The sequence below is a fragment of the Osmerus eperlanus genome, chromosome 8 (genome assembly GCF_963692335.1).
Source record: "Osmerus eperlanus chromosome 8, fOsmEpe2.1, whole genome shotgun sequence".
Lineage (NCBI taxonomy): Eukaryota > Metazoa > Chordata > Actinopteri > Osmeriformes > Osmeridae > Osmerus > Osmerus eperlanus.
The window spans coordinates 12,448,715-12,464,339 of record NC_085025.1 but is presented as its reverse complement, the minus strand read 5'-3'; the positions used below and the strand labels follow the sequence as shown (position 1 = coordinate 12,464,339).

Sequence of the window (15,625 nt, the reverse complement as noted above, 5' to 3'; positions counted from 1 at the left end):
CTTGCCTGGGGGGGATGTCCCTGTACTTACTGTAAGTTTGTGCTAGTTTGAGTTGTAGTTCAGTAATGGCAGCGGAGAAAGATGCGAGCGAAGCCATTCATTCGGTCCGTTGTGGCAACGCTGCCGAATATCCAAAAGTTAAAGCCGGAGCAAGAACAATCTTTGCTAAGTTTTGTTGGTGATTCGCTAAGAAGCTCTTAGCGCTTAAGAGCTTCTTAACGAATCTGGGAAAGGCGGCCATTGTGAGTAGCCTACATAAAACCAAGTCTGCACGCTTGGCCATGATTACAACAGTGACCTTAGACAACTCTGTATTAACTTGTCTAACACGCCTCTGAGTCTGAGGGTGGTGTACTGTGGGAAGGCAAGCAGTGCAGAGCGTTAAAAAACGCTGTAGTGGACACGCACCGTTAATCAATCACATGTTCCACCTAACACATGCACACTGAGACAAACAATAAGAGTACGATTCATTTGAGGGGTTTTTTAGCAGCGTTGTTGTACAGCATTAAAGATCCTGTAAAGTAAATTCCATGTTTTGCTTCTAAGTACATTATATACGTGTGAAATGAGTTCCTGAAAGCATGTGCAAAGCCTAAAACTTTGTCACACTGAAATGTGGAGTTACACCGAAGAACAGTTTCTCTTCCGTTTTCAGATCAGGTTTTAATGGGCGGAGCCAAAAAATGCCCTATCTACGTCATTTCACCCTATCTACGTCAGATCACTGAATGGCTCCTCCTGCTGTACTGTTATTGTAGTCTACATCAGCTAGCTAGCTAGCTTCAGGATGTCTCCCACCACCCGCAACTGCATCTTCCCTGGATGCAAGAACTCCAGCTGCGCTGCAACGCCATTTAAGTTCCCTATTGATAATGAAAGGAAAAATAGGTGGATAGATTTTGTGAAGAGTCACGCTCATGGAAAGCTTCGGATAAACTCCAACAGCCGCCTCTGCACTGACCATTTCACTGCGGACAGTTTTAACATGGACCAGAGACAGACGGGGTTCACCAACACACGGCTTCTCTTGCAGCGCTGAGCCGTACCGAGCCCCTCTGGCCGTTCATCCTCCGGTCGCACCTGGATCATCCACCGCCGCCAGCAGTTCATCACTCAGTTCTGTGTGCTTGTTATAATTATACTAGATAACTTTTCCAGAGGTATCTCTGCTATGAGTTAGTGCAAACCGCTAAATTGATATTAGGCTACTCGGTGTAGAATTATATTTTGGTGAAATGGTAGCTAATGTGTTAGAAGTAGCCTAGTTGGAGAGCTCACTGTCTGCTGTCTCTGGTGTCCATTTTTACTGTTACAGCTCAGGGGAACATTTCATTTATATGCATCTGTATGTTTCACTCATTGAACAAATAAATTCTAATTCTATACGGTTTTGTTCGGCTTGACATAGCGTCCATTATCTGGGTCAGAGGTAGGCACTAGGCAGCGAGGGGCGGAGCTTCAGCTCCTTCAGCTGTCTTCCTTGAGGGTTTAGGTTGGTTGAGGGGCAGTTCTATGGGCATATGTGAAGCCCTCTGTGACATGCTGGCGTGTAAAAAGAGCTATACAAATACATTTGATTTGACTCCTTCAGGCGACACGCCCCCCCAGTCTCAAGCAGAGAAGACTGCTGATTTTTTCACGATTTCAAAGCCTAATTTAACATACTTGTCAGTGTTATTTTTTCATTCGAATTTGGATGGGTAGTTAAGAACACATTAATCTGTGGTGTGGTGAACTTAAAACTCGTTTCCGGGTCCACTTTACAGGATCTTTAAATAGAATTAACTGTAACTGAATTACTTCCAAAACATTCTGGTGAAATTTGCAGATAAAGTGAGATGATCACTCAACAAATAAAATATATATATAAAATAAAAGATTTGACTTTCCATGTTGGCAAATTAAAATGTTTGCAATAGGTTTGGATAGTTGCTAATGATAAACTCCATAAGCGCTCCTGACCCATCTCTCCCTTCCATTATTGAAGTGTGTGCTTGTGATATAACTTAGTGCTGCTAAGCACCCGTTTCCTAAGAAAAAAATGCTACTACTTAGTTTAGCTCTGTTGCCTCCCTGTCCTCCCAGGCATACATACACACCTGGTAGGGGCCAGACATAAGCGATGGTGAAGGATAGAGAAGGCTTCCTCATGCTGACGTCATTTTTACAGACAAGAGTAGAAACACATGGCTGATTGCACACGCTCATGTGCACAGGCTACGTTACATCTAACAATGGGCCCTCTCATTTGCTCTTTTTTTCAACAATCGTTGAAAATGACCAAGATCAAGACAATGTCATCGCAGCCTGTGACCTGCCAGTGGAACTCGAGACAGCAGTCAGACTGAGTCACCTGTAACGATTTAGATTCATACGAAATATTTAAATAGAGAAAGGCAGAATATGATTTTCTGATACTTTTCAAATGGTGCAATACATTCCTATCCTCAGCCACATTGTTCCCGTAGGGGTCTCAACATGATTGAAAACAGAGCTGTGTCCCATTTTCAAGATTCTGGCAGAGAATAACATGTTCTTTCTTGTCTGATTACTCTTAAGCCACACCGAGGGATTGTTGATACTGCACCTGGTAAACATAAAGTGACTTTAGTAGCATTGTTACGTACGCCACCCCAGAGGGTGGGGACCGACTGCCCGCTGCTCAATGACAACCAGTGGACAGTGAAAAGGTCATGGAGTCGTGGGTGCGAGCAAGGACACAGAGGCAAAATGTGAAGTGAAATCAAAAGGGCTTTATTTACCCAACAGTCAATGTTAGGGAAGGGGCTGGATATGAGGGGCCGTTTAGGAAAGAATTCAGACTGACCTTACACAAGCACATATTTACATTTACATTACATTTAGTCATTTAGCAGACGCTCTTATCCAGAGCGACTTGCAGTAAGTACAGGGACATTCTCCCCGAAGCAAGTAGGGTGAAGTGCCTTGCCCAAGGACACAACGTCATTCGGCACGGCTGGGAATCGAACTGGCAACCTTCAGATTACTAGCCCGACTCCCTCACCGCTCAGCCACCTGACTCCGCACATATGAAACGCATTCACATTCACATGTGAAACGTTCACACGCATTCATACTACTGAAAGCTCACATCCCCATATGTGAAATGCTCGCATCGACACATAAGAAACGCATTCATTATTCAAATGTTAAAAGTTCCCGCCCGCATTCAAACTACTGAAAATTCACATCCACATATGTGAAAAGTATGCTTCATGTTTTGGCTGCTCGCAATGTTTGGGGCTATCTCGTTGTTATGATCAGTGACCTATGCTCTTTTGTAAAGCTCTCTCTTGGAAGTCGATTTGGATAAAAGCGTATGCTAAATGCATAAATGTAAATGTAAAAGACATTCACACGCTCATATATGAAACACTCAAAAGTTTTATGAGGATGAGTAGGAAGTGTAAGTGTGCAAGAACATTTTCACTATATCCGGAAGTCATTTCAGTATATTCGGAAGGCAGTTTAGTAAAGGCCCCATCTTCACGACCGTAGCTCTTGAGCTGGCTAAAATATGGATTCTCTAACTTGGTTCTCCTGTTTAATACACTGATGTCATTCAGAATCTAGGACTAGAGCTTAAATGACATCTGGTTTCCATTGAGGGTTCTCACATGATCTTGATTATCCATTTCACTGGAACCTTAGAGAAGAACTGAGGCATGTCATTGGCTGTGGTGAGCGAGAGGCGGTTCTCCTCCAGGCTTTCTTTGATGGTGCGAGTATCAGCTGCCGACAAGTTGGTTTTGAGGGAGAGCAGGGCGGATACATGACTGGTTCTGGAAAAAGTGACCCAGTAGAATGGAAAAAAACACAACGTAGATCATTGGTTTGATAGCTCTCCATAAATGAATACATCTAAACACCACTCCTTTATCACCCAACAAACGTTTGGAAAACGTTTGAAAAACATCATAAAGTATTATAGCAATAGTACTGCAGTGTGGTAGTGATACTGATACTTCAATGGCGGTGACGATAAATCAGAAATTGCAGCTCTTTCATACAGTACAGGTTACATATACCCCATCGGGAGTTCTCCCTTTGGGTCAACAGTAACTAAACCTATTATCCCTTTATAGTGCAGGATAGGAAAAATGGGAGGGACAGACATGACAGGAGATACCTGATATGAGACACCTGATATGAAACAGCCAATCAGACACCTGAGCTTCACAGCAGAAGCCCCTCTCAGATACACCTTCCTACGTATGGGTTACCGGGGTAACTTTCAGGGCATTCTGTATTTGACCAACTCTGTTCCCTCATGCAGAAACCAAATAGTAGAGCTTCAGTGGGTTCAGCTTGAAAAGGCTGGCTCGATAGCAATAAGCAACAGGTAAAATTAAGATTCACCTTTTGCATCAAGACCATTCAAATGTAATTTGCACTAAAATCAGACAAATGCTGATGACCCGAGCCATAATTTGTCTTTCTCACCTGAGGTCAGGGTGGTCTACAGCCAGTGTGACAATCTCCAGCTGGATGCTCCCTGGGTCTTGTAGTCTCAGGACCTCTGCCAGTTTAGGAAGGATCTCACTCAGCCAGCTCTCTTTAGAACCCTAGGTAAAAGAATACAGCAGACATCTCAGGGCCGGATTAACCATTAGGGCAACTGGGCACTTGCCCAGGGGCACATGACATCTAAGGGGCCCTGGACAATGTCAACTAAAATGTTATATCACGTTATGAATGCAGTCCTGACTTTCCTTAATGTGAGTACTTTATTGCAACTCGTTCGATCAAAATGTTATGTTAAATCACGTCAAAAACAGTGTTTGTGTAGTCTAGTAGCCAGTGCCGCCGCTCCCATAACGCTCACTACGCGCTGTGCGTAGGGCACCAACTCCTGAGGGGGCACCAAAAAATAGCCAACTGAAAAATCATCATAGTTATAATACTTATAATACCGATATTATTTTAGTATAGAAATATTAGACACGTATATTACAAAACACCCCCCCCAAACAAAACAAACAAATAGGCTACACACTCAACTTCCCAAGCTCGCTGTGTGTAACGGTGCGGCTGCCCGTTACCGCTAGCAAGCAACGTGCCGTCGCGGGGAAGCCGTTCATGCACCGCATGGCGAACGTTGTGCGGGGCTGGGCAGTGGCACGGGGATATCCTGTGTCCGGACAGAGGAAAGACCCGACGGAAAGTCGGAAGGGTCTTTTTAAGACGTGAGCGCACGGAACGTAAGACTTTGTTGGTGGAAGGACAGGGGTGTTTGTATAAGGTGAGCGCTGGGGAGCTATTTAGCGGGCTAGACATTGTGTAGCAGGATGGTATGTGTATTTACCTGTCGGTAGTATTTTAGGGAATGTATTTATTTTTAGTTAGGTGGAGTAGGTAGTATAGTAAGATTAATTGATTTAGGAGGGGGATAATGGTCAGAATGGTTGAGGCTGCGCAGATAAAAGTGCAGCGCAGAGCAGGTGGAGGCAGTGGGGACTAAGGGGAACAGCCGACCACACCTCTGGCGAGCAAGTATGTGAAATGCCGAAATGACCTGAGTTAGCGGAAATGTTTTGAAAGTGTCTGGTTATTTGGGAAGTTGTGTAGGTAGGGGAAATTAGGGTTCCAGAGTTTTCATTTTTTTTCATTTTATTAAATAAAACCTGCGGGGATTGACTCTAACTCCTTGAATCACTGCCTCCAAGTTTTTGATCACCGCTGCAAAGTTGGCCATCTTACACTGTGGGTGCCCTTCCCTCAGTGGGCTGACAAACTTTGACAGTAGGCTAGGTCAACTTTTCTAAAATGGGCTTAAAAAGATAACAGGAGTCAGGGGAAGGAAAAAAGAAAGAAAGAGACTGCGAGATGGTGCCCGTGCATCACTTTCAGGTAAGTTTAATCATTGTTAAATACGGGAAATGTGCTGCTAATTTAATGGTTAGCCCATGCACCTCAAACTTGCTGACGTTATTGCTAATGTTAGCACACTCAAATATGTTTTAACTTATTTAGGTGCAAGCTAGATTGAGATTTTACTGTTAAACATTATCTATGCATTTTACAAGTAACTGACGCCAGCTAGCTGTTACTTTCTTACCTACTGTCTGACAAGATTTTACCAATTGAAAAACAGCTTGTAAAATGTTTATTTTACATAAAGCTCAAAAAACTATTTTGCGCTCAAATAAAGGCCCTGTAACTAGAATCACATCAAACAAAGGGGGGGGGGGGGGGGGGGCCTTAAGCCTTGTTGCCCAGGGCACAGAAAATTGTTAATCCGGCCCTGAGACATCTATGTTCTCTGTAGCAAAATTCGAAAAGGATGTCGGAGCACATTAATGGAAATCATTGAGAGGCCAGCATTCTCAAGATACAATGTACAAGGACTAAAAGTCTGCATAATCAAATTCAAAAGTTTCTCAGGTCTATGCCGTTGCTTCTTTTTTATACTATCAGTTCATGTAGAGGTTTGTTTAGAGGCTTATGTAAACTTGAGAATAATTGTTCCATAGCTGTGGTGCAACAACTCCATTTGTTTTGATAAACCCTGCCAACATATGATGCAACATTCCCCAGTGTTGGGGAGGTTTCATGCAGCTGTTTTGGTTTGCTTACCCATTCTTCAATGAAGAAACTATTGAGTTTTCTGTTGTCTTCACTTAGTAACCTGGCTGCATTCTCCTGCTGTTCACTGTTTCTCAACTTTATCTTCCTCTTCATCATCCTCTTCACATACTCCACCATCACGTCTGTGTGGAGCCTACCCAGGAGTTCCTGTACACGAAGACACAAAATCAATCTCAGTTGGTGTGCTTTTGGGTGTACGTGTGTGTGCGTGCGTGTGTTAGTATTCTTACCTCTCTACAGACAGGTTTCAGATCTGTGAAGTTTTCCAAGTTCTTGTACAGAGCCTCTAGAATGTTTTCCAGTACATTTTGACTTCCTGTAAGCCAGTCATGAGTCCACAACCTTTTATACTGCACCTGGCAAACAAAACGTGAATTTGAGATTAGCCAAGGATGCTTTGCTCAGTAAAAGTTATTTGTCTTTTTTTTATTCCCCCCCCCCCCAATACATTTTCAGTTGTTACAGAATTAACTTATGGTCAAACAAGGGACATTGTTATTCCTTTCCCTGGTTTGGTCAGCAGTCAGTTGAATAAACTCAGGACATTACTCATTCTCTGGGTGTAACCAGGGCTGTACACTAACCTTTTCCACTGGTGGCACTTGCGCTACTAACTTTTTCAGTTACTGGCGCAAAACATAATTTGGTCGCACAAATTATTTATAGTAAGCCGCTCTGGATAATAATGAACAATAATGAACCTGTATTGCATACAGATGTGCACTCTAAAGGTCCCATGGCATGAAAACTTTGAGGTTATTTACATTTAGTCATTTAGCAGATGCTCTTATCCAGAGCGACTTACAGTAAGTACAGGGACATTCTCCCCGAGGCAAGTAGGGTGAAGTGCCTTGCCCAAGGACACAACGTCATTGTGGCAGGGCCGGGAATCGAACCAACAACCTTCTGATTAATAGCCCGACTCCCTAACCGCTCAGCCATCTGACTCCCACTATTTAACATTAACATGAGTTCCCCTAGCCTGCCTTTCGTCCCCCAGTGGCAGAAATTTCGATAGGTGTAAACCAAGCCCTGGGTATTTTTCTCCCCTTTTGAGAAAATGAAAACTCAAATGCTCCGATCTAAAAATCTTCCCCTTATGTTGTCATAAGGGGAAAGGTTACCTCCCCTTTCTCTGGTTTGCCCGCACAGAGAATTTGGCCCATCAATGAGAAAATGAGCTACGACATGCGAGCGCTATATTGTTTTTCCCTCAAGAGACATCATGGCTTGCAATGGCAGCCCCGCCTCTCTCATAGCATTTAAAGCTACAGACACAGAAATTACATGTCCTAAGGAAAGCTCATTGTGGGACTGCTCGTAGTGGCTGTAATTCTGCATCAAGGTTGAATTTCGGGAAAGATATTTCAGATACAGTATTAACCCTCGTGCTGCCTTCGGGTCACATGACCCAAAGGTTCATAACGAACCATCGTTGTGTTTACCCAATTTTACCCAATACAAAAACAAATTAAAATAATTTTCTTTTAACCTTCGCAATGTGGGGGGTCTGAGACAGCCCAACGGTTAAAAGAAAATGCTTCACTTTGTTTTTGTATGAGGTAAATTTGTCGCAATACGACGGTGGGTCACAATGACTGATGGGTCAGAATGACCCGAAGATAACACAAGGGTTAAGGGACCATAAAAGCATCCAAAAACAGCATGCCATGGGACCTTTAATTACTTGCCATCTTTTAAACCACATGCCTTCTTGTTTTCTTTAACATTGATTGGGATAGATTTACTGCAATAGAAAATACAGTAGGACTACATTATGAAGTGCAAAATGAATTTATTTTAGATTTCAACATGCTATGGTTGGGGCACAGATGGGCAGACTCCTGAACTCTTAAGCAGCGCCGCCGCCGTCAGTTTGAAACTTTTGAAACAAGTATTGCCTCATTTGCCTGCTTTTGTTTTACTACTTTTTTGCCGACCTTATGAGGTTTATTTAATTTAGAAGACTTAAGTAAACTGTAATGACAACCACATGTTATGTAGTGAGGAATCTGAAGCGATACGAAAACATTAGACTTTTCAATAGGCTACACGTTGCGCCTTGCGCTGGCGAAAAAGGTTGGCAATACTAATGGGTTTGGCACCTATGACCGCTGGTATTCTTCGAGCCACTGGTGTCGAAATTCATGTCCGTATCATTCTTCTCACTCACATGCGCCGTTTGACATGGCTAATTGTCCGCTTCATTTTAACACGTCAGATTTGAGTAGCCTATATATGCGATTGCTGCGTTCGTCTTGACTAGAGGTTGATTTTATTTAATTTTATCAACGTTAGCAGAGCTGCCAACTCTCACGGTTTCGCCGTGTGACACACGCATTTCAAACATTTCTCACGCTCTCACGCCACACATTGTATATCTCACGCTGAAAAGGCAATGCCAAACAAGTAGCCAAGCTAACGTTGTAAACAGTAACGGAAGAGGCGCAGGTTAACGGAGTGAAGCATCATTGACGCGCAAACAGCCGTGTAAACTCGCCTGGGGGGGGGGGGAGCTCGCGATAGCTCGCCCCAAATCTTTGCTACCAAATCTCACGCCAAGGTTTTTGGAAAAGTTGCTGACATTAGGCTACACTACACCATTCCGGGTGGGGGTCGCGGGGCTGAAGCCAACTTCATCTGTTGAATGCTCAGAGTACGTTTTAAAACGTGTTCTTAAAATACACATTACTGTTTTAATAAATGCTCATAATAAATCATAGCATATTGCTAAAACATAAGGTAAGCACAAAAATAATCAGTGATACATTTGCGACCCATTAAAAATCGCAAATGCGACCATTTCTGTCGCAGTGTAGTGCCCTGGTAACCTTCAACAGCTTTAGTTATGATGGAGATTTGTCTGACTGACAATTACTAATCTACTTCCTGGTTACCCTAAGCTAAATGAAAAGGTTTCGAGAAACGTATCAGATTGTCCATCAAGGCTTGTCCGTCAAGGCTTGTTTGCTTCAACCCTTATCTTATCTAAGTAGGCTTTATTTTAAACAGAAGTAGCATTCATGATTATGATCATTTGCTATTTGCAAAGTAAAATGTGTATACCTATTTATATGTCATCGATTATTGACATTAACTGGGGATGGGGATGGTTTGATTGTTAATCAGATACTGTACCAAGTAAATGTGAAAGGTTGGAGAGTGCTGCAACATGTACAGTAACCTACCTTTAGCTCTTCTTGCATGGGACCAATGAAGTATCCATTGCCACAATCTTTCATGGACATTAAAGTAAGCAAACATTTTGCTTTTATCTCCTCTGACATTGAGTCGTCTTCTCCTATTATGAAGTCCCTGTGGGTGATTTAACAGCCTTTACATTTACGTGTATTCATTGAGCAGACACTCTTATCCAAAGCATTGGACAAATAGTGCACACTGTTTAGTAAGTACAGCAGACAATCGAGAATTAGAAGAGCACAGCCGTAACAGTATTACAGCTCGACTACAAAATTGTAGGATCTTAACTACAATATGGCATGATTCCACAAGCAACAACAACATCATATCTCAAGTACAACCTCATATATTTTTGCAGGAGCAATCTCTGATACACTATAGTGCTACAACATCATCTCAACTACAAAAAATATCAAATTAATATTCAAATTAATTTAACTCAAAATAACTTCAGTTGTTTAAGGGGAGGTAAGAGAAAACACAGGTAAGCTTACCTGATTTGCTTGATGCTAACCAGGTTAGCTTTCAAGATGGCCTGTGTGTTGTCTCGTCTTCCTTTCATAAACTCATCCAGAGAGTGTTTATAGCTGCAAATATAAGTTCATCAAACATATTATTCTGTGGTGACCGGGCATACAGTAAAGTTCAAATTTCAAATACCTATTTGAAGCACAAAAAAACATTATGCAGTACACACAACTTATAGGTTTCTGCAGTTGACATAAAAGTACTGTTACCATCACGTGTCATGAGCACTAGTTTGGCTGGGAGCACACAATACATGGAGGTATTCAAATGATATGATAAGAAGTCATATGACTTTCAGTAGAGGTATTGACACGTGTTACCAAATATACTGTGACGTCCAGTGACAGTTGAGGGAGAGAGAAAGTACACTACCTTATTAAGAAGCTTTCCAGCTTGGACAGGATTCTCTGGCCTTTGCTCTTGTTGCCCAGAATAGACTTGCATTCTTTCACAGCACAGTTGCTAACCTGCCAAAAAGTATCTACTTAATTAGTACAGTACATCACCGGCATAGTATGATTTCCTTTTGAAACTGTTGTTCGGACCATTTGGAGTGGGAGGGGGATCAAATGAACACTACCTGTATGATGTCTATGGCAAGGGGGCAGAAACAGTATCCATCTATGATCTCAGGCATCTTTCCCTTCTGCCAATCCTTCACTTCGTTCTTTAGAGCTTCATTAAACCAAGTTATTACTTTATCCTGGAAATACAAAGTTATTTTGACATGTTGATTGCCCCTGTGTACTGTAAGCAGGGCTTCCCTCAAAAATTAGTTTCAATGCTAGTATCGCTCAGCCACTAAACCATGTTTGTCTGAATTATAAATTAACTGAAGACATGAGATCAATCACAAGTATCAAACAAGTTCATTAGCAGCTTTGTCTGGTAACTGTTTACCTCTTTGTGTGCTAGATACTGTTCCTGTAATACTGCCTGGTCTTCTTCAGGCACAAGGCTTCCCATGGACTCACTGTTGATGTTCATTTTAAGTTCTTTATCTTGCAAGATGGTGCTGCAATATATATATGACAAGGGGGTGTTACAACAGTTCTATACCTACTTGGTTCAAGCCTTACACAGCTGACATTATCCACAGAGCGATTGATTGATTAGTAACACTTTATTGTCTTTGTTTCCTTGCATCCCAGCATTTCCTAATTAAAACTCCTCAAGAAAAAGAGCACTATAACTTAATAGAGACTCCTTCAAAGATAAATATAGGAAAATAAAAAGTAAATGGATCCCGATGTGTAACTTATTGGATCAACCATCACTTGTTTCCAATGTCCCACTTACTTTGGATAGTAATCATTGATCCAGAACAGAAGATAGGTACAGTCATCCACATCAAGTCCAGAACGGGCTAGCTCTGTTAGTTGTGTGGAGAAGGTTCGGTGATACATGCGTGCGTACAGATTACAAATATCCAAATCCTGTGGGTAGCAGTCTTTCACGTCTCTGACGACCACAAGAAGGTCTTTCTTCAAGCATTTCCCCACCTTACACACCTCCCGCTTCATATCTGTTGACAGGTTGTCTGCACCTTCAATATCTTGTTGCACGGTTGCATTCCTCAACCGTGACTCCACCATCGTTTGAAGCAATGAGTTGTGGGTGCTTCGGCACCTAAGAGGACGCCATTCAGGAGGACTGAGACCATCCGGGCGGTCCTCCCATTGGCGGTCTTGCTCTTCCTGTTGCATTACGGCGATCACAGCACCACGCAGAACCTCCAGGTGTTCTCTTGAAGGCGCGGGACTGAAGCTGTCATGAACAGCCATCCATAACTGGACCAGTAGAGTTTGATAGTCTGCATGCAGCTTGTCCTCCTCTTCCCCACTCCTGGTCGGACTCCCCCCCTCAGTCTGTGCACTTTTCTGAGTGAAGAGCTGCTCCTCCAGAGAGATCAGATGCTTGGAGGCCTCTGCCAAGGCTTTCTGACTCAGGTGATCCATGAAGCTTAGAACTACCTCTGGAAGCAAGGCATTGGAAAGACAGGAGGATCACACCGTCATGTTTATCATAATGAACTTACAACCGATTTATAATAACAATAAATATTCACGCCAACAAATATGGGATTAATCTCATCTGTCTTTATTGTGGTATTGTGGCTTACTTCATCTCTTCCGTGTAAACGACTATGTTAACCCTTTGCTTTATGATTTATTGATATTATTGGGTTCCATGATATTGGTCAAACTGGACCCTTATCCTGAGATTTGGATATTTCATTGAAACAGTGGAATATGGAAAATATTCTCCTGTATGCAGACATGTCTTTAAAAAGATCATGTCATGACTATTCTGTGCTCCAAATGAAATATCACACTGGTGGAACAGGTAGCAGACATGTATGTAGCAACAACACATACAGTATAAGATGACATACTTGAATGTGGATGTCATCTGTGGCATGAGAACAAACGTGAATATGAGGATGTGTATTTGTGAATTGAACACTAATACCAATTCGACCAATGGAGATTATGCACATCCTTTAGGAAAACCGATGGAGATAGTTTTGACCCATGTCATGGCAACCAAGGGTAATTTCAGACTAAAATATTTAACTTTAAGGTACTAAATAGCAATACCTATAGTAAAAACATGGTAAGGTACATATTAATTACAATGTAAATAAATTGTATTAAGTAGCTTATTCCAAAAAGTCACTGAATCGTGGAGGGTCAAAGAAAGTTATAAAGGGGCAGTTGAAGGTTGTGTTCCCAAAAACATGATCAATGTTACCCCTGGAAAGCCGAACCTCCTTATGGCATCCTTAGTATCCTTACCACTACACCTTAATGACATGTACAGCGATGTATTGTTGTAAATGGCAAATTATGTAACTTCAGTGTTGTTAGTATTACTACAGTATGTAGTTGCGCAGGAGTCAATGTTTACCTCATGTGAGGTAAACATTATACTTTTTGAGAGAGACAAAACAAAACTATTTTACTGCCAGTATTCATTTGAGATTGTATGAGAAACACATGATAATTCTAAATGCACCCAAACAAGGATTTAAAACATGCGGATAAACTTACCCTTTGGAGGAGGGTTCTCCACTGCATTACTGGTGCTAGGTTTTGGAGTCTTTGGGCATCGCTTAAAGCCAGGTATTTTCAGTTGCTTTTTTATCTTATCCTTCACTGCTCTGAGGTCACTTTGACCGTCTGGTTTTGGGTAAACCATTCCACGAGGTCCGGATCCTTTCGCTTTGGTGGGAACAAAATATAATGGTCTTTACAAAAGCTTATTTACATGTGTTTTCAGGAACATGTCTGTAAACTTGTAATATGTCGCCTAATCTATATTACTATGTCTGAGATCTATTGTACTATGTCGCTGTGTACAGTTATAGGCAACGCATGATTCGGTATTATGATCCATTAAAAGTCAAGTAAGTGCGTCAGATGTGTTCCATTTGTTTCCCTACAGTTCTTTTTAATTAAAATTGTCCTTAATATCAATCATACACGAATAAAGCCAGTAGTAGCCGTAATTTCATATTTTAAAAACCTAGATCCATCTCGATTTATATTGTAGCCTACTTGGCTACAAAAACCTGTCAATCATCTTAGTTTGATCATTTATTTTATAATTAAAATGTTCTTTCTAGCGTAGCCTACAATGTAACCGACCTTTCCTTCTCTTGCTTGGTGTCGACAATGTAACAGCGGTCTGAAGGGACAGTAGTCTACAGCCAGAGGGCGGAGTATTAATGTGATCTCAACTCTTATTATCAAATCAAATCAAATTTATTTGTATAGCCCTTTTTACACGCAAGCATGTCACAGAGGGCTTCACATATGCCCATAGAACTGCCCCTCAACCAACCTAAACCCTCAAGGAAGACAAGGAAAAACTCCCCAAAAACTCAACAGGAGAAAAAAATGGAAGAAACCTTGGGAGGAGCAATTCAGAGAGGGATCCCCTCCTCCAGAGACGGTTGGTGAGAGAAGCAATGGCAATGCTTAAATGGCAAGCAGGGATGTAGTGGGGGCTAAACGCACGTAAACGCCGTTAACGCACCTCCCGATATTCGGTAATAGCGTTTATCGACCTCTAAATTGCAGAAATTGCGTTTATCCACCTCTAAATAGCGTTTATGCGCGTTTACGCGCATCTAAGTTCCCTGCGCCTCGTATTCTGCCGTTGGAATAATCCGAAATAAATTTGGTGTAATTTTAAAACACCAAAGACTAAATTTCATATTGTTTAACATATAAAAGCTGTAGTCTGAATCATTTCATCTGCGCTGTAGGGTCTGTGACCCTCCAATCAATGCGTTGCGGCTGCGGCGGCGACACCAATCAGGATCCACGAAGTAGGCTATGTACACACACGTTGTGGATTAGTTTACCTGTTCGGAATGGATTAATTAGCCATGGATATCAGGCGATTTTTGAAGAGACCATCGAGTGCCCCCACTCCCACAGTGATCAATTCACGTTTGTAAACGTTGTTTTGGTTTGCACAACATCGCATCGCGGTGTTGAAACGTGAGACGTGAAAGCTCGTCTCTAAAATTCATAGTTTACCCACCTCTATTTTTACCACTACACCACTGATGGCAAGGGTTGGCCACGGGGTTACAAAACGATGTAAGCCTATCAGTTCACTATACCGTCCTTCTCTCGGACCTAGATTCGGTAATGCAGATGATGTTGACTCATCAAACATGCCTGGGTATGTAGCCTACAGTCTATGGCGTTGAGGGGATACTTTCAACTACAAAATTAGCACTCATTTCTATATGACTTTGCAAATGACCCAATAGCCAACTTAAAGACAACATAATCAGCCTAACTAATAGATTCATAAATGTAAATTCCAAAAGGTCAATTCCACACAATGAACAATTCATCAAAAACATCCCGTTTCAAAATCATATAAATGTCTGTGCCATCTTACCAACATCCATCTTCTTAGTCCGCAACAATACTTTTGCCAACAAGAGTAGAATAAGGAACGATGCTATCAGCTCCATGTGATGCTGGTCCTCTGCTGCTGCTGTAGTGACACCACGCCAGGTCTTAGCATCAAAGCATTGAAAGAGGGAGCGCCTTGTAAATTCACTTTCTGTTTCATTTTAACACGCAGCATATGCAGTCTTAGCTCGTTGCCTCCCTGTCCTCCCAGGCATACACACTGGTAGGGGCCAGACATCAGCGATGGGGACGCATAGAGGAGGCTTAGTTCATTTTTACAGCAAGAGCAGAAACACATGGCTGATTGCAAACGCACATGTGCACAGGCTACGTTACATTTAACA

At 42.0% G+C, this 15,625-nt stretch overlaps 1 protein-coding gene across 4 annotated transcripts; it reads right to left on the bottom strand.

Moving 5' to 3' along the window:
* Positions 1-38: 38 nt before the first annotated feature.
* On the bottom strand, positions 39-15,368 carry tnfaip2a (tumor necrosis factor, alpha-induced protein 2a). Of its 4 annotated transcripts, none has more exons than XM_062467458.1 (12): positions 15,265-15,368; positions 13,395-13,565; positions 11,641-12,316; positions 11,242-11,356; positions 10,922-11,044; positions 10,714-10,808; positions 10,308-10,400; positions 9,801-9,927; positions 6,843-6,968; positions 6,601-6,759; positions 4,468-4,589; positions 39-120 (listed from the first exon to the last, which is right to left on the bottom strand). In XM_062467458.1, the coding sequence occupies exons 1-12, from the start codon at positions 15,338-15,340 to the stop codon at positions 60-62; spliced, it is 1,944 nt and encodes a 647-aa protein (XP_062323442.1). In that variant the 5' UTR covers positions 15,341-15,368; the 3' UTR covers positions 39-59. The 4 variants fall into 4 exon arrangements, with proteins under 4 accessions (XP_062323442.1, XP_062323438.1, XP_062323440.1 ...); XM_062467454.1 differs by lacking the exon at positions 39-120 and adding an exon at positions 2,761-3,806; XM_062467456.1 differs by lacking the exons at positions 39-120; positions 15,265-15,368 and adding exons at positions 2,761-3,806; positions 13,706-14,038 and having other exon boundaries at positions 13,395-13,629.
* Positions 15,369-15,625: the final 257 nt, after the last annotated feature.

Excerpts from the sequence above, each read along its gene's own strand:
- tnfaip2a (XM_062467454.1), bottom strand. The coding sequence starts at position 15,340 with ATGGAGCTGATAGCATCGTTCCTTATTCTACTCTTGTTGGCAAAAGTA. Across the intron at positions 10,401-10,713 it reads CTGGAAAGCTTCTTAATAAG|CTATAAACACTCTCTGGATG; the intron begins GTAGTGTACTTT and ends TTATATTTGCAG. Across the intron at positions 3,807-4,467 it reads GTAGACCACCCTGACCTCAG|AACCAGTCATGTATCCGCCC; the intron begins GTGAGAAAGACA and ends CACTTTTTCCAG.